The sequence below is a fragment of the Staurois parvus genome, unplaced genomic scaffold, assembly GCF_062004578.1.
Source record: "Staurois parvus isolate SC_StPar_1 unplaced genomic scaffold, SC_StPar_1.0 ptg000267l, whole genome shotgun sequence".
NCBI classification, from domain to species: domain Eukaryota; kingdom Metazoa; phylum Chordata; class Amphibia; order Anura; family Ranidae; genus Staurois; species Staurois parvus.
The window spans coordinates 794,714-817,595 of NW_028318063.1; the positions used below are offsets into that span (position 1 = coordinate 794,714).

A 22,882-nucleotide genomic window follows, 5' to 3' on the forward strand; every position below is an offset into this window, starting at 1 on the left:
ATATCCCTGCTTTGAACCACTTCATCAGAGGGGCACTTTTTTCAGGCCAAATACCTACACTGAACAGCTTAAAAAGCCCGCCTGGCACCAATGCGCCGTGGAGCATGCGCAAACTTGTGTGCACAATCATCCACACGCATACGCTGATCGGCCATGACTAGGGCTAACAAGGGTTCTGCGCCTGCGCATAGATGTGCGCATTCCCTGACACTATTAGTGCTGTCCTGTCTTTTTTCAATATTTTTATTCCTTTTCCTTTGTATAGGAAAACAACAACCCAGTAGAGTTGTTGACCTTGATACTAAAGTACCTGTCATTTGCAGGAATGAAAATATTGGGGAAAATATGTTTATCTTTTAACCAATAATTCTATGCCAACATTGCTTTGTAAGAGTTATTATAGTAATCTTAGATAGACTCTTTTGTTATAATTTCAACATGTGTATATTAGCAATTTCTTTTCCCACTGACCTGTTCAACCCCATAAAACCATTAATGTGGGAAACGCCTCCAAAAAAACAACCCTGAACCCGAACAACCCTTTTTGCATTGAATACTAATTATGGCATATGCATATTCTTAGTGTATGCAAATTTGGACAACATTTTGTTTTCTTATGTTAATAGTCTCTATTTGCATTTCATAATAATAACATTTTTTTTATCCAGTAGAAAACTTGAACAAAATTCTTGGGATATGTAATGACTCCAATCGTTTTGTCTGCTGCATTTCAAGTGACTATAATCCTCCTAGTGGCTCAAATCACAGTTTCAGGTAACAATATGTAATGAAATAGTGACTTTTTGTCAACATTTGCCAGCTATGTTAAATTGTAAGCACATGGGGGTGGATTTACTGAAGGCAAATACATTGCTTTAAATAGGCCTGGATTCTTTCTTGGATACACAGAATATAATTAGATACTAACATTTATTGGTAAAGTTGATCCAAAGAATACCCGATTGCCTCTCGGTGGATCAGGAAGGATTTTTTTTTCCCTGCAGGAGCAAATTGGGTCATGGTTTGCTGGGTTTTTTATGCCTTCCTCTGGATCAATTGTGGGTATAGGATTAACAAAAAAAAAAAAATATATATATATATATATATATTTTTTTTTTTAATGGTTGAACTGGATGGACTTTTGTCTTTTTTCAGCCAGACCAGTTTTTTCTGCAAGTCCAGTTGCTCCAGAGCTTAGTAAATAAGGTGAAGCTTCACTTTGCAAAGAATACCCAATCATGTGCAAGAGAAAGAGAAAGAACAGGCCTACCCTGTTGAGCCTGTTAGTTAATTGTCCCCTCTTCCCTCCTTTGGGTCCACTATTGGGGTCAACTCTTCAGTGCTCCCTCTCACCTTTGTTGGGCGGTAATGTGGGTCACTCAGTGGGGTTCCATGCCCCAAACCCTGACATTTAATGGTGTTTTTTTTTTTTGCTTTCTGTACCACTACAAATTGATCCCCCCAAGTCCAATGGTGTGAAAGGCCCTGTGCCTGTTATTATCCGCTCCTGCTACACTTGTTGGTTTAGATATATGTGACTGATTTTTGCTGGCTATCTAGGCCTTAAGAGACTCATTGTATTGCCATCCAGTGTTCTTGTGGTCCTGTTTATCGCCCCAATTTGCATTTCTGTTATTGTATACACCAATAACAACATTGGCTTTTATTTTTTCCTTACTTGGATGCTCTGTTTCACCATGGTTTTCATACTGTATTTTTGTAACATTCTAAATTAAAGTGATACTACACCCCGGACTCTGCATTCAGTCTGGTCTCCCACAGTACACAGAACATGGAAATGGAATTATTTTAGTAAATATAAACTGCTAAATACCTTTTCTCATCAGCAGTTAGAGCAGTCTTGTGGCTTCTATCAGTGTCCAGCTGGGCACTGGTTAAAGCTTGTAGGAGGAGTTTTCAGAAGGAGGATGTAAAACCCCTGACCTCTGTCTGGACAGTGCTACTCACATGCACTCTTTCAAGAAAAAAAAAACCTCTCTAGCAACACCAAACTGAGCATGTGCAGAGTGACTCCACATGATATGTCTTATCAGGAGATAAGAGGTAGACACTGGAAAAGTCATAGAAGTCATAGAAGTCAGGATCAAACAGCATTTTTACACAATGCAGAGGATTAACCCCTTAAGTTCCACAGTGAGTGCTGTATATGCTTTACTGCATATACAGACTGATTTTACTGTTGTGGGTTCAGTTACATTTTAAGAAAAGAAAAAAAACCCAGCATTTTTGCTTGCAGATGATTGGATGATGGAAATCAACAGAACTTCCCCTCATTTACTTGCACAGCACAATTGTACTTTCAGAGTGCACAGTTTAGTAAATCCACCCCATTGCTAGTAGTTTCCAAGCATGCTTCTCTTGTCACTGATCTGTTGAATAAACATGAACATTACACAGTTTCAGGGCCCGTCCACACTGCCCGCACAATATGCTGGTGGGCATCTGGCAGTTTTCTGTTGAAGTGCAGTACAAGGAGGGGGCAGTGTGAAGTTTCCATTTTTTTGTAACCTTTATAACAAAATGCACAAAATGACAACTCATTCATGTCTCTGCACAGCATTGCGGTGTATTACACTGCCGTGTGGTGACGTGCGGCCTACCTGTGCGCTGCGGGACCATGCAGTATGTCTGCATTTTACTGCATTTCACTGCACTGCACTGCACAGCTGCATTGCAGTGCAATACGGATGTATAGAAAACAATTGCTTTTCATGTGGCCTAGCGGTTATTGCCATTTATCCAGTGTGGTAAAAAGCCAGTCACCACACTGTGTATGAAGAAGCCCTTGAAGTGAAACACCAACCCAAACTCAGGAAAGTAAATGTTCACTTGTGAATAAGATGCACTTCCTCTATTCCTTCATTAACCCCTTGATGCCGGCGTCACACAAATATCCGGCCTCACAGAACTGGCCTTTTCTCCGTGGGGGCCGCATATTTGCATACCTGTCTTTGTGCTGGGAGTGAACTGTACGGCGTGCTCCCAGCACAAAGACCGGGTGTCACTGAGAGCCGGGGTCCCGTTATATTGATCGGGACCCGGGACTCCCGATTTGGGTTCACATGAACGCTGTGAAAGCCTCTGATTGACTAACACAGTGATCAGTCACTGTACAGCCCGGCCCCCTTTGTTTTTTGTCTCTCTATGAATGGAGGAGAGAGATACATTGTAACTCCTGGCATAGAGGGGAAAAAAAATGTTTGCAAAAACAAAACAAAAAAAAGATAAATAAAAGAAAAAATACCTTGATCAAGGTTTGATCTTGTTTAGTACCAGGTAGTTTGTGTAGCAAGTGTTTGGGTTAAAAGGTCAGGATCAAAGGTCAGGATTTAAAAAAAAATTTGGTGTCAGTTAGTGTCAGTGTATTTTAGATTAAAAACAAAACAAAATGTGCACTTTTGTTTCTGGACTGTACTACGGGTACAAATAACAAACAACAAATAACATACACATATATGGTATCTCTGTGATCGTCAAGAGCTGGAAAATTTATTTTCGGTTGTTCTTTGGTGGTCGAATATGGTAGTAACAAGAAATTCACAGCTAAATTAAAAACAATGATTTTTTTACTATTTTGGGCCAGTTTTCTTGTGATAATAAAAAAAAACAGGAGATATCCATTACCATTTGCCACGAAATGAAAGCCCAATTTGTCCTGAAAAAAACAAGGTATAATTCACCAGGATGTACAAAGTAGTTGTGATGATATGTATGGTTTTACTAACAACGGTGCAAAATTGTGCTCAGGCATTAAGATTTGTTTTACCCTGAGGCTAAAATAGATCTATAGGCAAAACTTTTTTTTTTTTTTTGGATAGAGTAAGGGAGGGTTATTACCCCTGTCAGATTGTTTTTGCAATCTATGTCCCAATGGGGAGATTTCATTTCACTTCCTGTCTCATAGCCAAACAAGAAGTGAGAGGAAATGCTTTCAAATTAAGGAAATTCCCTGGGGATCTCAAGGTCACCAGAACTAGCGTCTCCATTGGAAGATTTCCCCTCTATTACTTTTCTGGGGACAACCCAAAATTTGGGATTTTCTTTTACTTTCACTTTCATGGTGGTATTGAATGTAAAACCTTTACATGTAATACTTTTTCTCTCTTCCTTTTACAGACATATTTAAAGTTTTGAGTCCCAATACCCCTATCATTGTCTCTTTGGGAGAGACAGCAGTTTTGCCATGTTATCTGTCTCCATCCTCAAATGCGGAAGATATGATGGTGAGATGGTTCCGCTCTAAGTTCAGCTTTACTGTCCACCTCTATCAGAATAGGAAGAACATTGACCTCCAAATCCCAATGTACCAAAACCGGACATTCTTCAACACTAGTTTAATTGCTGATGGCAAAGTGTCATTGTCAATTCACAATACTGGCCCATCAGATGAAGGCTCATACACCTGTCTGTTTCAGTCCCTTTCTTTTTATGATGCAGCTGACTTGGAGCTGAAAGTTTCAGGTATGTGGAATCATTTGTAGTGTAACATTTCGCCTAATAATTATGTGTTTGACCTTATGCATGACTACCTTAGCTAATCAGCTAATCATCAACTGTTAGCAACACTACAGGGAACTATGCTAGACAATCAAAGGTGTTGAAATGTGAATGATGTTGAAGTCGCATCTGAAAATGTTTTTTTCAGAAAGGCCTTATTTTTTAATGTTGCCACCTACCGGTATTTATTTATTTGTGAAGTTCTTCTTATATTCCCAGTGCCTAATAAATGTTAAGCATGCTGCATCATTTAATTAGCACAAGACATGAATCAATGTGTCTGAAAGATGCTATTGGTACATCAAAAACTGTAACCTGTATCACCTGAACACAGACTTAGTATTAAGATATCTTTTTGGATTGTTCTATAAAATACTAAAAATGTGTTACAATCACACGGATTTTGTGGTATGTGTGCAAAGAAAAGCATAAGAAGGCAACAACAATGAGATCCCATTAGTAGTAGCAAATTAATGATGGCCACAGTCTATTACCCCATTCACCATATCCTTTGAGACTTTTTCAAAACCAGTTATAATTTGGATAAAGACTGACCACCACTGTGATGTTGATAAAATAACATGTGATGTTATATTTTATTTTTCATTTACTAAAACAGGAAAGACCAAGTGGGTCAGTAATGTAAAGGTCTTAGTGTATTGCTTGGCATGTTGTTGCTATGATATTGTAGACTGCCAATATGTGTATGTTTAAAGTGTTTCTAAACCCAGGACCCTGCATTCACTAAATCTGGTCTCCCACAGTACACAGAACATGGAAATGCAATTATTTTAGTAAATAAACTGCTAAATACCTTTTTTCATCAGCAGTTAGAGCAGTCTTGTGACTTCTATCAGTGTCCAGCTGAGCACCGGGTACAGCTTGTAGGAGTTTTCATTCTGCTCTAGGAGGATGCAGAACGCCTGATTTCTGTCTAGACAGTGCTAATTGGCCTTGTGCTGATCACATGCACTCTCCCAATAAAAAAAAAAAAAACCTCTTTAGCAATACACACTAAACTGAGCATGTGCAGAATGGCTACAGATTCAGTCTGTCTTATCGAGAGATAAGACATGGACATCTGAAGAAAAGAGGGACAGAGAAGATAGAATCAAATGGCCTTTTTACACAATGCAGAGGATTAACCCCTTAGGTTCCACAGTGAGTATAACAAGCATGCTTTACTGAATATACAGACTGATTTTACTGTTGTGGGTTTAGTAACACTTTACGTCTTGGCAAATGTCTCAGGGGTCCCTGAGCCACCACTGTATTCATTACCCATCTCCAATCCTATATCATTCAATTCACTTTGATAATGGTTGACCAGTGATGAAGCAAAAGGCGCAGTCTGCAATGCTGCTAGCCACAATGCCATAAATGATTTACCATGTGTGGTCTTCATTCAAAACAGATATCTGGATAGTAGGTGTGGACTGCTCAAGGGATATAGAAAGGAACTTGGGAGTGCTTCAAAAGTTGTAGGGTAAAGCCCAATGATCCATTACATACAGACATATTGGGGTTAATTTAACTGGAGAGTGCAAAATCCAGTGCATGGTAGCAAATCAGCTTCTAACTTGTTCATTTAAGCTTTGACACAAAAAAAACTGGAAGCTCCAAGTGTCAGAAGCCTGAGAGCAATTGTCACTGGGTTAAGTTACAGGATGTCTCCAACTTACGAGCCGACCTCAATGTACTGTTTAATTGGGCAACTATGTGGCAAATGAGGTTTAATGTTGATAAATGTAAGGTTCTGCACTTGGGGGCTAAGAATATGCATGAATCATTCATACAAGGGGGGGTCCAATTGGGGGAATCAATGGTGGAGAAGGATCTGGGGGTTCTGGTACTTCACAAGCTTAATAATGGCATGCAATGCCAAGATGAGGTTTCTAAAGCGAGCAAAATCCTCTCTTGTATTAAAAGAGGTATAGACTCCAGAGAGAGAGATATCATATTACCCCGGTACAAATCATTAGTAAGGCCTCATCTGGAATATGCAGTTCAATTTTGGGCACCAATTCACAAAAAGAACATTGGGGAACTGGAGAAAGTACAGAGAATGGCAACCAAACTGATACGAGGCATGGAGGAGCTCAGCTATGAGGAAAGATTAGAGGAACTAAATTTATTCTCTCTTGAGAAGGGGAGATTAAGGGAAGATATGCTCAACATACATACAAATACATAAATACATCAGTGGTTCATATAGTGAATTCGGTGTAGAGTTATTCACCCTGAGGTGATCACAGAGGACAAGGGTGCACTATTTACCTCTGGAGGAAAAGAAATTTAATCTCCAAACATGGAAAGACTCCCTCAAGTGGTGGTTCTGGCCAGCTCAGTAGATTGCTTTAAAAAAGGCCTGGATTCTTTCTTGGATACACAGAATATAACTGGATACTAACATTTATAGGTAAAGTTATTCCAGGCAATATCCAATTGCCTATGGGGGATCAGGAAGGAATTTTTCCCCTGCAGGAGCAAATAAGATCTTTCTCAGCTGTTGATTCCCCCAGTTGTAAACCCCCCCCCCCCCCCCAGTATGTATGATGCATACATATTCTTACCTTCCTAATTGTATCTATCAATGATGACTGCAGCATTCTACAGGGATGAGGGGGGATTATATATGTATGGTGCACTAAGTACAGTATGCCTTGTGTTCTTAAAGTGACTCTCTCATTTTAACCAAAACAATAATCTATTGATAGGTCAAAAGCTATTACACTTACAGTACCAACCATAGCTTTCAAGGCTTTGCTATTCCCTGCCCTAATGCAGGAGAGGTCTAATCAGGCAACACTCCAACACTTCTAGGTAGTGTTGGAGCTTGCCCACTCTCTCTAGCCCCTATACATACTTATTGGCCCATCATTATGATGGTCTGTCTTACCGGCCATTTGAGATACATGGAAGAAGGGGAAGGTGGTCAAGCTTTGGCACCACAAGGAAGTGCCAAAGCTCTGCCAGATGAGCAGAGCAGGGATACTGAACTTTTATTTAGGAAAATTCACACCTCTGAGCAATTTTTCTGCTATCTTTAAAAGTAGTTACATTACCTAAAATCCTGCTGGGTATACCTTGCCCACAAGAAGTTAAATTAATGAGCTTGCTTCTGCCTTTCCCTTTCTCTGTCTCTTTTCTCATCTATCAAAATTGCACTTCATTTGTAAACCCATTAGTGATAACATTTGATTTCTAAATACATTTCTACATTGAAGAACATCAAGATGGACATCTTAGGGCAGTATGTAGATCTTATGGATGGTATCCAAAGCCTGTTGTCTACCTTGCCCACAAGAAGTTAAATTAATGAACTTGCTTCTGCCTTTCCCTTTCTCTGTCTCTTTTCTCATCTACCAAAATTACACTTCATTTGTAAACCCATTAGTGATAACATTTGATTTCTAAATCCATTTCTGCATAGCTCTTGGGTCTGGACCAACGATCTACATTGAAGAACATCAAGATGGACATCTTAGGGCAGTATGTAGATCTTATGGATGGTATCCAAAGCCTGTTGTCTACTGGAAAGATGACAGTGAACGCATAATACATCCGCTGACTGAAGCACAAGCCCAGAATGCGCTGGGCTTGTTTGATGTTGAGATGATTTTGGCACTAGACTCTAAATCCAACAGGAGACTCTCCTGCGTTATCAGACATGGATTCCTAGAGCAAGAGCTGAAGTCTACCATACAGGTAGCAGGTGAGTGATGGAAACTGCAACCCAAATACTGTTTCTAGCTATGTTAATGGGCTTTGCAAGAAAAAGCTATACAGAATCTTGAGAAGTACTACTTGGAAAAAAAGCTGATTTTTCGATTAGTTCAGCCAACAAATGTAACCTATGGGGGAAAATATGCAGTCAGGCTGACATTATAAAGGAAAGTAGTACTAAAACATCATTTGCAGCTACACTCACTAATACTGTGCATATGGAAGCTTTTGGTGAACCCTATCATTACAGGAAAACTTCAAAAAATACTGTATGTATGGAATGTTATGCATAATCCTCCATGTTTTTATGATCTTGATTTGGCTATTATTCATAATAATCCACTCCAAAAGTGTTTGACTACAGTAAATGATTGTGCTGCTTAGATAATCACTATAGTGCTCAATAGTACAGGATCTTTTGAGCTTCTGGGCTCCATCGTAGTCACATGTTTTGATATAGCTATGTACTGTATAAAGATGAAACCATATATAGAGGTATTACACTTCATTGTTTTCCCCCTCTAGATTCCATGTTCCTAAGAGTGTCTCGCTGTGTTATCTCCAGAATATTGATGGGGTCGTCTTTCATTGTTATTATCTTAGCAACCCTTGCAGTGGCTTCACACACCTGTTTTATGCAGCAGAAGCAAATTGGTAAGCCCTTTATCTTGAAACCCATAATCATGCTTATGTGCTGTCAAATCATACATCATCCCAGCATTCAACTCCATTCTCTGCATTTAACGTGATGCTTGGAATGTGCTAGTATTGTACACAGCACTTCACATACAGTACGCTGCAGGCAAGGTACACAGAAAAATAAAAACTTGAAGAAAGACATGCAATGTCTGTTTTACCAAAAGTCTCTAACATTACATAGTTAGTCTGCATGAAAAAAAAAGTTCAACTAATGCCAATTCCTTTTTTTTTTTTTTTTATGGGGGTAGTTCTGCTTTAATCTGTGCAAACTGCATCAAAGGTATTAACCTCCCTGGTGGTATTCCCGAGTGTAGCTCAGGGTAAAGTTTCAGCACCACAAGTGGTAACCCCGAGCTACACTGCAGCATTGCTCCGGGATCCCTTCTGCACTTACCTTGTCCTTCGCTCCCGTGATGTCCCCCCTGCAGCGTCCCCGGCCATGTCCTCCGGCCGATGCCAGCATCTGTCTTCCGGGTTCCGTTCCCTGCGACGGCAAGACCTACGGGGACGGAACTAGCGGGAAATTTAAAAATGTCAAAAGGTGACATTCACTAAATACACTAAAATCATATAGTATAACATTCCTGTATCAAACCATTTCACATACATTTTGTCCCGAGTGCTTTGTCTTGCCTACATTTTCACTGTTCTTTCTGCCTTGAAACTGAGAAATGTCCATGGCATCCAAAAAGCGTCCCTTTAGGTCAAAATCAGTTTTAGACCAGCTAGAAAACAGCGATAGTAAATTAGAACTACTTGCAGAATTGAGTGATAATTATTCGTAGGGAAATTCTTCATCAGACACTGAAAATGATTTTGTGACTTTGCTCAGTGATGTGCGAACTTGGCGCTCTATTTCACATTTCAGTGTTTTTGGTTTGATTATATTATTGAATTAAATTTATTATTATTATATTATTATTTTTTATGATTATTTATTGAATTATAATTTATGATTTCCTGTTTCAAATTTTAACATACCCGGGATGTTTACTAGACTCTTGTTCGGACAGATTTCAGTGAGTTATTCCTAAAAATTACAGCCTACAATAAAAAAAACTACATATTTCTATGCAAAAAAAGTACCACTTTGAGCAAAGAAATACTGACATAATCAGACCGCTAGGGAGGCTACATAAGATTCATCTTCTAGATTAGTGATCTCCAAATGTAGCCCGAGGGCTGGATGCGACCCTTTGCTAGCATTTATCTGGCCCTTGGGGCACTTTTCCTCCCAATTATATGAGACACTGTTCCTCCTCTAGTATCAGTGATGGGGCACTATTCCTCCCACTAACACCAACAGTGTGGAATAATTCCTGCCACTGACACTAATGATGGGGGCCCTATTCCTCCCAGTGGTATCACTGATGGGGCACTATTCCTCCCACTAGTTTCAATGATGGGGCACTATTCTTCCCACTAGTATCGATGGGGCACTATTCCTCCCACTAGGATCAATGATGGGGCACTATTCATCCTACTGACACCAACAATGGGGCACTATTGTTCCACTGATACCAGTGATGGGGCACTATTCCTCCCACGGACACCAACAGTGGGGCATAATTCCTGCCACTGACACTAATTATGGGGCACTATTCCTCCTATTCCTCCCACTAGTATCAATGATAGGGCACTAGTCCTTCTACTGACACCAACAATAGGACACCATTCTTCTACTGATACCACTGGTGGGCACTATTCCTCCCACTAATACCAATGATGGTGCACTATTACTCCTACTGAACACCAACCCTGATGTCATGTTTATTCTCACAGATGGTGGGCCCAGGACATTTTCTACCCCTACTGGCTACAATCTGGACCCCTTAAATTCTGAAGGACAGTAAACAGTAAACTGGCCCTTTGTTTGAAAAGTTTGGAGACCCCTGTTCTAGATCTAGAGCTGAACTCCAGGGAACTTTTTTTTTATTATTTTGCCAAACATGTCTTTTCAGACATATGGCCACATATGAAAGATCTAAACAACACTGTGGATGGGTTACACTCAGTAATCATGAACTGTTTCCACAGGCAGGGTACAAAAACATAACTAGGAGAAAGACATGCAAAGTCTCTTTTACCAAAATACCCCAAGCAATTTTTGTCATGGGCTGCTTTAATGTGTGCAAAGTGCATATATCTTTATGTCTGTGCAGATATATGGCCACATATGAAAGATCTAATCAATCCTGTGGATGGGCCACGCTCCCTAATCATGCAATATTGTGCTACTGCATGCAGTTATACACAAGACTACATTGTTTGATCAGCTGCTACAATATGTTGATCAGTAACATGTACCAACATTTATGTGATACATGGGCCTACCTAAACAAACCACTTACTTTATATTAGTCACATGAGCTTCACTGCATAGTTATTGGTATATTTGCTTATTTAAAGTATATCTAGAGATGGTTTGGTTTAAATTTAGGATGGAGTAGGAAATAGTTAAAAAGCCTGTTCTATTTTACAGTCAGTCAAAATACAACATGTTTCAGGGTTCAAAAGGTTCCCCTTCATCAAGGTCTGTCACAGAGAATATAGAGCATTCACACCAGAAGCTGGTCTAGAGCAGAAGCCTTATTTCCTGTCTTACAGACCCTGGTAAAGGGTCCTTTGAACCAGTCAAACACTTTGGCTTTTGACAGAGTAGGACATTTAGAAAAATAAAAATACTGCTGGATTTTACAAAATTTTACAAAATTCTTCTGGTGCTTTTCTACCTGCACATTAGCTGATGTGGGTGCATATGGCTGTTACTCTTTGGAGAACTTCCTAAAACTGAATCTTTTTTCTTTACCAAATCTGAATCCTAATTGGAGTGACTACTACAATAACTGATCCAGCACCCATCTCTTCTCCTGTACTCTTAAACAATAAAAACCTGGCATCGGTTCTAATCTCTGTCTACTCTATCCAAAACTACAAATATGTATTGTCTGTAGATATGCTTTAAAAAAAAAAAAAAAACTACAGAAAACTGAATTAGTTGGTGGGCCATTGCCCTAGGAGGGAATTTACTAAAACTGGTGCACACAGAATCTGGTGCAGTTGTGCATAGTAACCAATTGGCTTCTAACTTAAGCTTACTCAGTTGATCTTTGACAATAAAACCTGGAAGCTGATTGGCGTATTACCACAAGGCAAACAAACCGTATGCCTTGGGTGGCATTTTTCAGGGGGAGCGACTTCACCCCCCAGAAGAAGGGATGCTGACTTTCCAATGTGGTGATGTCACACCAGTGACTGGGAGTGGATGGCGATGTGTATGTGGAACCTCCAAGGGGCACCTGGGCTGGGTGTCAGGTAGAAGAGCAAAGTGAGGGGAGCTGGGAGAACGGAGGAACAGAGCCAGGATTCCAGAGAGCTGTGATGTTGAGTCTCTCTCCTCTTCTGTGGTTGGGGGGGGCGGCAGATTGATTTTTTGTGTTGCCCAGGGCAGCAAAAAACCTAAATACGCCACTGCTGATTGGTTATTATGTACAGTTGCACCAGATTCTGTGTGACCAGCTTTAGTAAGTCTCCCCCTAATGTGTTAATATACATATACTGTAAATTTTTTTAATTGAGGTCCCCAAACAATAACAATTTGATGAAATGTCACTTTCTCATGTATTAAAATGTTGAATAACACATTTACAATGATTGCTGTAGATAATATTGTTCTTTGTTTACTTCTTTTTATAGGGAAACTTGTGACTGAAAATAGTAAGTATCATAATTACTAGGTCAATATGCTTTTATAATGTTTACTGCAGCTGCTAGGATGGGGATACACTTTTACTCCTTATTGTGTATTGCAAAAATTACATCCTAAAAATTATGAAAGTTAAAGCATTTTTAGTTTAAGGTCCAACTGTACACCTATGTTTTTACCAAAAATATAATTTAATTGTTCAATGGCAGTGCTCTTCTTTCTTCTGATTTCAATCCAGTGTCAAGATCCTACACACTGGCAGCTGAGTATGCATGTGGACATCACTCCCTGTGACTTCTATATCCACATGCAAATTTCAAGTTCCAGTGTTCATTAAAGTGTTACTAAACCCAGGACCCTGGACCCAGGAATAATCCTCCTTAGCCATTTGTACATGCTTAATTTACTAAGAGGTTTCAGTCATGTCCCCCTTTCCCTCCTTTTCTTAAAGTGTTAGCAAACCCTGGACCCTGCATTCACTGTATCTGGTCTCCCACAGTACGCAGAACATGGGAATGCAATTACTTTAGTAAATATAAACTGCTAAATACCTTTTCTCATCAGCGGTTACAGCAGTCCAGTGTCCAGCTGAGCACAGGTTAAAGCTTGTAGGAGGAGTTTTCATTCTGCTTCAACTGTCCTATGAGGCTGCATAACCCCTGCCCCTCTGTCTAACAGTACAGATTAGCCCTATTGAGATCACATGCAACATGCCAAAGAAAAAAAAAATTCCCTAGCAATATACACCAAACTGAGCATGTGCAGAGTGATTCCTAGGGCTATGTAATATCAGCAGATCAACTGGGGACAATTGAAGAAGGGGAGGATCAGATAAGACAGGATCAGATAAGACAGGATCAAACAGACTATGTACACAACGCAGAGGATTACCCCTTAGGTTCCACAGTGAGTATAACAAGCATGATTTACTGCATATACAGACTAATTTTACTGTTGAGGGTTTAGTAACACTTTAAGGCCTGGCATCTTGAAGGAGTATTAAGCAGCAACTGGGACTGAGAGAACTGCCTCTCTGCCACCCACTAACCCTAGGTTCACACGTAAGCCTTTTCTGCAGTGTTTTGCACTTTGCAGAAATGCACTACAGTCCATTTAACATGATTTCCTATGGGACACGTTCTCATCTCTGCGTTTTCACCCAGTGCGCTTTTTGGATAGGGTCAGGGACTTATTGAACACAAACAGTTGCGTATTTGGTTCTATAGACTTCAATGGAAATGCTGCAGAAAAACATGTAGTGCATTTTTGCTGCGTTGTTGCCATGTTTTTGATGTGTTTTGCATTTTGAAACTGCCTAGCAACAAGAAGAAAAAAAAAGCGAAACACATAAAAAGCACGTCAAAAACGCAAAATGCAAAGCAAAACGCACTGCAGAAACAGATCAAATGCAAACTGCATAGGTGTGAACCTAACGTCAAGGCTTGGTGGTGCTGCAGGTGGTACAGGTCTACAATCAGCAACTTCCAATAATACTGCTTAGGAGCATGTTGATGCAGACCTGTCGGCTGGGGGGTCAAGCTGCTTCTGCCGGACTGCTGGTTCAAAAGGAGGTTTAGCAGGCTGTGAATCAGAAATACTGTACTTAAGTAAGCAAAGGTAAGACCGCATGTCCCTGACTACATGAGCCCTGAATTGATTGCAGTTGTTTTGGAGGAGGGTTCAACTAGGCTTTAAAGTTTATCTAAATCCAGAATCTTTTTGAATAGTGTGTAGAAATGTTAAAACCTGTTTCAGGTTTTTTTTGTTTTGTTTAGTTTTTTTTGTCACAGTGATCATTGTTACTGGGATAAAAAGTAAAGGAAATAACTGGGGATTTTTCCAGTCTAGAGATATTTTCTTTCACTTTCCATTGTGTCTACAGGTTAAGAGGCAACGTAAAACTGGTATATGAGACACAGCAAAAAAAAAAGAAAAAAAAGAAAGACATTTGACAGTATATATGCTTACGATATTGCCAATTCAAATAAAACTGTTGAAAGTGTTTTGTCAGCACTTGCTATGTACTACTAACAGTAACAGGATACTCACATTTCAAGATGAAAGTGTGTTCACTGCCGTGTTTGTAGCTGATAGCGCCCTATGCATTTAATTTAAATTAAAAAAATGCGGAGAAATAGTAGAATCCAGAATTTCATTTGCCCAGTATCCATGCAGTGTAATGCAGGCCATAGATGGGTCGAAAATCGGCCGAAAATAAAGTCGGCCAATTTTCGGATGGTTAGTGGGCTAATTGTTCGGCCGTTTTTCGGTATTTTGGCAGATTTTTTTGATCGATAAAGTTGGAAAAAGATCGGCCGATTTTGCCGATCGGCCGATTTTCGCGGCAATTATGGGCAAATCGGCCGATCTTTTTACCGATAAAAAAATCTGCGCATGAGCAGTGACCTGCAAGAGGAAGACAAAAAGAGGAAGAAAAAGAAGAAGAGGATGATGAAGAGGATGAAGAAGATGATGAAGAGGATGAAGAAGATGAAGAAGAGGATCAAGAAGAAGAAGAGGATGAAGAAGAAGAGGAAGAAGAAGAAGAGGATGAAGAAGAGGAAGAAGAAGAGGATGAAGAAGAAGAAGAGGAAGAAGAAGAGGATGAAGAAGAATTCCAGTCCGGCAAAAAGTGTCCCTGCAGAGAGCTCCACTATTTCTTTGACAGTTCCTTGACATTTATAGCGGTTGCAACAATGTATCTATTTGTTTCCGAATAAAAACATCTGTATCCGAAAAGGATACAAATAGATACATTGTTGCATCCGCTATAAATGTCAAAGAAATAGCGGAGCTCTCTGCAGGGACACTTTTTGCCGGCTGTAGAAGGGATGAAAATCGGATGATTTTTTTTACCGTTCCTGGTAACGTCGGCCGCTTGAACGACCGATTTTTCGTTTTTTTTAAGAAAAATTGGCCGGTTTTCTCCCCATCTATGGCCTGCATAAGTATCTCTACGTCTTTCAACAACGAGATCCATCTACAGGAGCTTTTGGACCACACTCTGTGCATTGAGCAAGAATGATCCAGGTTGGTAAGTTCCATAGAATTAATTCTTTAGTAGAAAAGTAGAAAAATCAGTAATGACATAAGACTACTTCATAATCATAATGACAGCTGAAAGTTAATATGCAGTAGCTGCAGATAGAAGATCTGACCCTAGGTTCACAGAGGAATGCGGACCCACGGGCGGGTACCATCAGTTCTAATGGCACGCCGCCCGCACTGGAAAAGGCAAACGTACTGGGAACAGAGGTTCCTGTGCGGGCTGCGTTTTCCAAAGAAGTGCAGGGACTTCTTCTCTGTGTGTCACGGGCACGGGAGTCCATTTAAATGAATGGGCTCTCGTGCCCGTGCAAAACGCGGCTCATACGGCCACATATATGTGAACCGGGGGGTGAAGTACAACTAAAGGCAAAACTTTTTTTTTTAAGTTTTGGATAGAGTGAAGATGGATTAGACCCCCTGTTGGTTTTTACTGCTGTCAGTGTCTCCATTAGGGGGATTAACTCTCTTTATTTGTCCTGTTTACCATTATTATTTAAAGTGAACGTAAAAGAAAATCCTCGATTTTGGGTTGTCCCCAGAAAAGTAATAGAGAGAATATCTTCTAATGAGAACACTAGTTATGGTGACTTGGGGGTCCCCAAGGGATTTCCTCTCACTTCCTGTTCTGACAAAGGGGCAGGAAGTAAAGGTAAATTTCCCCAATGGGACACAGGTGGCAAAAAAAAAACTTACAGGGGTTATAACCCTCCCATAGGCTCCATGCACACTAACGGTTTTTAAGCTCCTAGAAGCTGTTATTAGAATTTTTTTCTGCTCATAGAAGCTACAGTAAATAGTGTTATCCTATGTGTCTATGCACACTACTTTAAATTATTAGCTTTTTTGAGCTTCAGCATCTAGGAGCAGAAAAAAATTATTTTTGTAGAGTTTTGTGGAGCGTTTTTCCAGCAGAAAAAAAAACACTAAATGTTCCTAAACGCTCCTAACAGCTTTTTTTGTAGCATTTGTTTCCTCCACATGTACTGTAAAAAAGCTAATAAAATTTTAATGCTTCAGAATGCTACTAAAACGCTACTAAAACACGTTATTGCCAGTATTTTTTATCCACTGTTTTTTCCAGCATTTTTTGAGCTAAAAAAAAACTCTTGTGCGCATGGAGCCTTACTCTATCCAAAATTAAAATTTGCCTATAGTTCTACTTTAAGCCTGGTACACACGATGAGAACATCAGACAAATGATTGTCTGATTTCTTTTTTTTTGCTTGCTAGTCTCATATCAAAAACAAATAGGTTACTAGAGTTACGATAATTCTTGTAAAACAGAATACAACTGCCTGCGATGATGTAATATATTGTATTGTAATATATGCTTTCATTTCCGAGCATGCACGGTCTTGGTCACTCATTTTTTTTACAGACAAATACTGTACTGATAAAACAAAAATATTTCTGTTGTACGAGAAAAAAATGTCCTTGTCCCTTCGGATAATTTTGCATAAACTGTTGTGATCGGCTCTCGAAAGCTGTGTGATAACGATCAGATTATCTGATGATTGCTCTGTATTTTTCACCCGATTTTCTCATCATGAGAACTAGGCAATACACTCTAAAGCTTCACAGGAACAGCCAGTATACACTATATTACCAAAAGTATTGGTCGGCCTGCCTTTACATGCACATGAATTTAATGGCATCCCAGTCTTAGTCCGTAGGGTTCAATATTAAGTTGACCCACCCTTTAAGCTATAACAAATTCAGCTGTTCTGGGAAGGCTGTCCACAAGGTTTAGGAGTGTCTATGGGAAGGTTTGACCATTCTTCCAGAAGCACATTTGTGAGGTCAGGCACTGATGTCGGACAAGAAGGCCTGGCTCCCAGTCTCAGCTCTAATTCATCCCAAATGTGTTCTATCGGGTTGAGGTCAAGACTCTGCACCCAGTCACATTCCTCCACCACAAACCTGCTCATCCATGTCTGTATGGACCTTGCTTTGTGCACTGATGCGCAGTCATGTTGGAAAAGGAAGGGGCCATCCCCAATTTGTTCCTACAAAGTGGGAGCATAAAATTGTCCAAAATGTCTTGGTATGCTGACACCTTAAGTGTTCCCTTCACTGGAAATAAGGGGCCAAGCCCAACCCCTGAAAAACAACCCCACACTATAATCCCCCCTCCACCAAATTTTACATTTGGTACATTGCCGGAAGGCAAGTACCATTCTCCTGGCAACCGCCAGACCCAGACCTTGCCAGACAGAGAAGCGTCTCTCCAGAGAACATGTGTCCACATGATTCGTCTGTCCAGAGAACATGTGTCCACTGCTCTAGAGTCCAGTGGCAACCAAGTTTGGAGGTCTTTAGCTATTGACTCTGCAAACAGTTGGTGACTTCTGAGCACTGTGCACATCAGCATGCACTGACCCTGCTCTGTCATTTTTCGTGGCTGAGTTGCTGTTGTTCCCAGTTGCTTCCACTTTGTTATAATATCACTAGCAGTTGACTGTGGAATATTTAGTAGCAAGGAAATTTCACGGATGGACTTATTGCACAGGTGGCAACCTATCACAGTGCTACGCTTGAATTCACTGAGCTCCTGAGAGCGACCCATTCTTTCACAAATGTTTGTAGAAGTAGTCTGCATGCCTAAGTGCTTTATTTTATACACCTGTGACCATGGAGGTGATTGGAACACCTGAATCCAATTATTTGGAGGGATGTCCCAATACTTTTGACAATATAGTGTATCACTGTATCCATTCAATGAGCTTTCAGAAGTTGGTCTATTGTATATTTAATTTTGTGGCTATGTGAACAATCTTGCTAAGATGGCTAAAGAACAAAGAGCTGAAACACGGGTATGGGTTCCTTCTACTGCTGCTCACATATTAAAAAGACAAGGCATTAGATGATAAGACCTCCCCCTTGTGGAAGAATGAAACTATAGATTAGCAGATGCTTCCCTTCAGAAGACTATATCCCTACACTTTTCAGCAAGAATTTTGCAGTTTCTTGTTTTCCAGCACTTTGTGGTTACATTCATAAATTGTTCCAATTTTTTTTTTTGCAGAATGTTTTTTGCAAGAAAACAGTAAGTTATTCTATTTGAAATATTTGCTTACGACCTACAGTATACTTGTACTAATATCCTAAATTGCTAGAATTACCACAGCATTGTAAACAGCACTCTATGATACCTAGGAGATAGTGGTTACTTAATGTATATTGTAATTCAGAAATGTAAGCTATCTAGTTTAAAAACAAATCCTAATTCTAGCTCCCTGCAGTACAATAAAATATTATTCTCACCTCTCTGGTGGCACATCTACCTTCTCTCCATTTCAATGCTGCAGCCACTGTTAATGTGTTTGGCATTCAACCATTCTAGGAGTGTTGGTGCCCCCGTTGTGCACTGTGGTTCCACCCTCCAAACCCTCAGTTATCACAGGACTCAGAAGTAAAATAGGGGTGGGAAAATGGAACCATGGCACATGGTGGGGAGGAAGAGGCATCCAGTGTTTCCAGAAGTGTTGGATGCTGAAGACACAGACAGAGGAACCAGTGCTCTAACAAAGGGGAAGTAAGAGACTAGTGATGGGCCAAACACCCCCTTGTTCGGTTCGCGGTCGAACATTCGAACATAATGAAAGTTTGACTGCGAACCTCGAACAGAGGGGACAGTTCACTAAGCGGTATCTTACTGCATTTGAGTATGCAGTAAAATACCATACAGTTACTAAACACTTTCTTTATTGTTTCAGCTGTCAGCGGGGTTGCAGCTGAATGTACAAAGAAATTACCGGCATTGTCCAGCAATTAATTTTTCTTTTTTAAGGTCCCCTCCATCCATACCAAGCCTTTTGGGTCTGGTATGGTTTTTGAGGGGATCCCCCATGCCAAATTGTTTAAAAAATGGCATGGGGGCGCCCCAAAATCCATATCAGACCCTTATCCAAGCATGCAACCCTGCAGTTCAGGGGTGAGCGAGTGCCCCCACTCCTGAACCATACCAGGCCACATGCCCTCAACATGGGGGGGGGGGGGTTTGGTGTTGCTGTGATTCACATGATCAGAAAGCTCCTGATTCTGATTCCATGAGGTGCCGGTAAATGTGCCGGGAGCACATTCTCTGCACGTTTTTTTACATTGGGTATGCAAATATGTGGTCTCTCGGTGTCAAGGTCCAGCCGCCGAGGGGAGGAATATTTGCGTACCATTAGCACCAAGGAGTTGAGATTTTTGCTTTTAGCTTTAACAAAAAAGTTGTGCCCAGATTCTAAAAATATTAGATTTTTCTCTGTCTTTTTTAACAATCTATTAAGAAATATTGAGATGTAACTGACAAGCATGACAATCTTTGTTATCTCCATTTGCAGAGTCGCTAACAGAAAATTTAGGTGAGCATAAAGAAAGCATAAAATACAAACATTTATTTATTTATTTTTTTTTTTTTGCAAGACATATGTATTATATTTAAGAAAGGTATTTTTAATGCGTAAACAAAACAATTTTTCTGTCCTTTTAATGTTATTTTGAATCGTGCTTAGGTACTTTTTTTTAATAATTAAATTTCTTATTGATTTTGCCAATGAAAAATTCATATTTACTGTATAACATCTTATTTGGATGTGCATTTATATGTGGTAAAAGGTAATGAGGAATGAGGCAGAGAGAGACAAAGACAGGACAAGAGTCAAAGAAAAAAGACAGAAGGGGTTAGGAGGGAAAAATGAGCAGCAGCTTTTAAATACAAAAAAGAATGTACTGGGGGGGGGGGGGGGGGTAATGGTAAATGCTACCATTTTTTAATTTAAATAGTCCCCCTGCAGGCTCATGCTTTAATGTGCTAGTGTGCACCACATACACTATTAGCACGTTATGGCCAATTTATCTTTTAAAAGGAACCCTCCAGTGGCGTGCTGTCACCGCTGCTGATGCATCCATCTTGCCCGGTCTTTCTTCCAAGTTTGTGGTCTTCATCCATTTGAAAGGCTGGGCTGCATTGACATCACTCCCACGCATGCAGTAGCTGTGAATATCTTCTAAATGGCTTAATGACTAGCAAACATGAGATTATCTAACGAATGACCATCTAATTTTTCTTTTTTGCATGCTATACTGAAAACAAATAGGTTACTAGACTTAGAAAACGCTCGTAAGACAACTTCCTGCGATGATGTAATGTATTCTTTCATTTTTGAGCATGTGAGGTCTTGGTCATTCCATTTTTTTTTTCAAACTAATACTGTATTGGTTAAATGAAAATCATTTGTTCTGTTATCGTACAAGAAACATTTTTGTACTTGTCCCTTTGGATAATTTTGCATGAACTGTCGTGATCAGCTCTCGAAAGCTGTGTGCCAATGATCAGATTATCAGATGATTGCTTCGAAAACTTTTTTTCCAATTTTTTCATAGTGTGTACTAGGCTTGTGTTTAGAAGATATTCACAGTTACTACAGATAAGACATCATAAACTTAGGTACTTGTAGGTACAAGTTAATAAGATGGCTTTATTACCACCTTAATAAGCCCTGCCTTAACTGTAATAATATTCGGCGTGTACAATATATAACAATATTCAGTGTGTACAATATATAACAATATTCAGTGTGTACAATATATAACAATATTCAGTGTGTACAATATATAACCACAATATAACAATATTCAGTGTGTACAATATATAACAATATCCAGTGTGTACAATATATAACCACAGTATAACAATATCCAGTGAGTACAATATATAACAATATTCAGCGTGTACAATATACAATATAACAATATCCAGTGTGTACAAAATATAACAATATCCAGCGTGTACAAAATATAACAATATCCAGCGTGTACAATATACAACAATATAACAATATTCAGCGTGTACAATATACAATATAACAATATCCAGTGTGTACAATATATAACAATATTCAGCGTGTACAAAATATAACAATATCCAGCGTGTACAATATACAACAATATAACAATATCCAGCGTGTACAATATACAACAATATAACAATATCCAGTGTGTACAATATATAACAATATTCAGCGTGTACAATATACAACAATATAACAATATCCAGCGTGTACAATATACAACAATATAACAATATCCAGCGTGTACAATATACAACCATATAACAATATTCAGTGTGTACAATATATAACAATATCCAGCGTGTACAATATACAACAATATAACAATATTCAGCGTGTACAATATACAACAATATAACAATATTCAGCGTGTACAATATATAACAATAATATAGCAATATCCAGTGTGTACAATATATAATAATATAAAACAATATCCAGCATGTACAATATATAATTATATTATTCAGCGTGTACAATATACAGTATAACAATAATATAACAATATCCAGCATGTACAATATATAACAATAATATAACAATATCCAGCATGTACAATATATAATATTCAGCTTGTACAATATATAACAACAATATAACAATATCCAGTGTGTACAATATATAACAACAATATAACAATATCCAGTGTGTACAATATATAACAATAATATAACAATATCCAGCATGTACAATATATAATCAGCTTGTACAATATACAGTATAACAATAATATAACAATATTCAGTGTGTACAATATATAACAATATTCAGCGTGTACAATATATAACAATAATATAATAATATCTAGCGTGTACAATATATAACAACAATATTCAGTGTGTACAATATATAACAACAATATAACAATATCCCGTGTGTACAATATATAACAACAATATAACAATATCCCGTGTGTACAATATATAACAACAATATAACAATATCCCGTGTGTACAATATATAACAACAATATAACAATATCCCGTGTGTACAATATATAACAACAATATAACAATATCCGGGGTGTACAATATATAACAACAATATAACAATATCCAGTGTGTACAATAGCTGCAATTCTACAAACACATCAGACATCACTGAGCTTTCAGTATCTTTTCATACAGCCTTCCTTCAGCTTAACTTTGTCAAGAGAAAAGCTAAAAAAAAATGCCTATTTGCAAGTACAATAATAATAATAATAATAATATGGTAAGTAGTGATGATATTGACTTATAACAGTGGTCTCCAAACTGCGGCCCAGGGGCCGGATGTGGCCCTTTGCTTGCCTTTATCTGGCCCTTGGGGTACTATTCCACCAACTGACACCAATGACAGATCACCA

General features: G+C 39.0%; 1 protein-coding gene across 1 annotated transcript in view; it reads left to right on the forward strand.

Moving 5' to 3' along the window:
- Nucleotides 1–658: 658 nt before the first annotated feature.
- LOC149459232 (butyrophilin subfamily 2 member A2-like) overlaps nt 659–22,882 on the forward strand; it is a 50,432-nt gene continuing 28,208 nt past the window's right edge. The window contains exons 1-7 of the mRNA XM_089681441.1: nt 659–774; nt 4,138–4,482; nt 7,952–8,233; nt 8,770–8,898; nt 12,640–12,660; nt 18,723–18,743; nt 20,029–20,049. Of these exons, the coding sequence (XP_089537567.1) occupies nt 702–774; nt 4,138–4,482; nt 7,952–8,233; nt 8,770–8,898; nt 12,640–12,660; nt 18,723–18,743; nt 20,029–20,049 (892 nt within the window). The 5' untranslated portion in view covers nt 659–701. The remainder of the gene's footprint in view (nt 775–4,137; nt 4,483–7,951; nt 8,234–8,769; nt 8,899–12,639; nt 12,661–18,722; nt 18,744–20,028; nt 20,050–22,882) is intronic.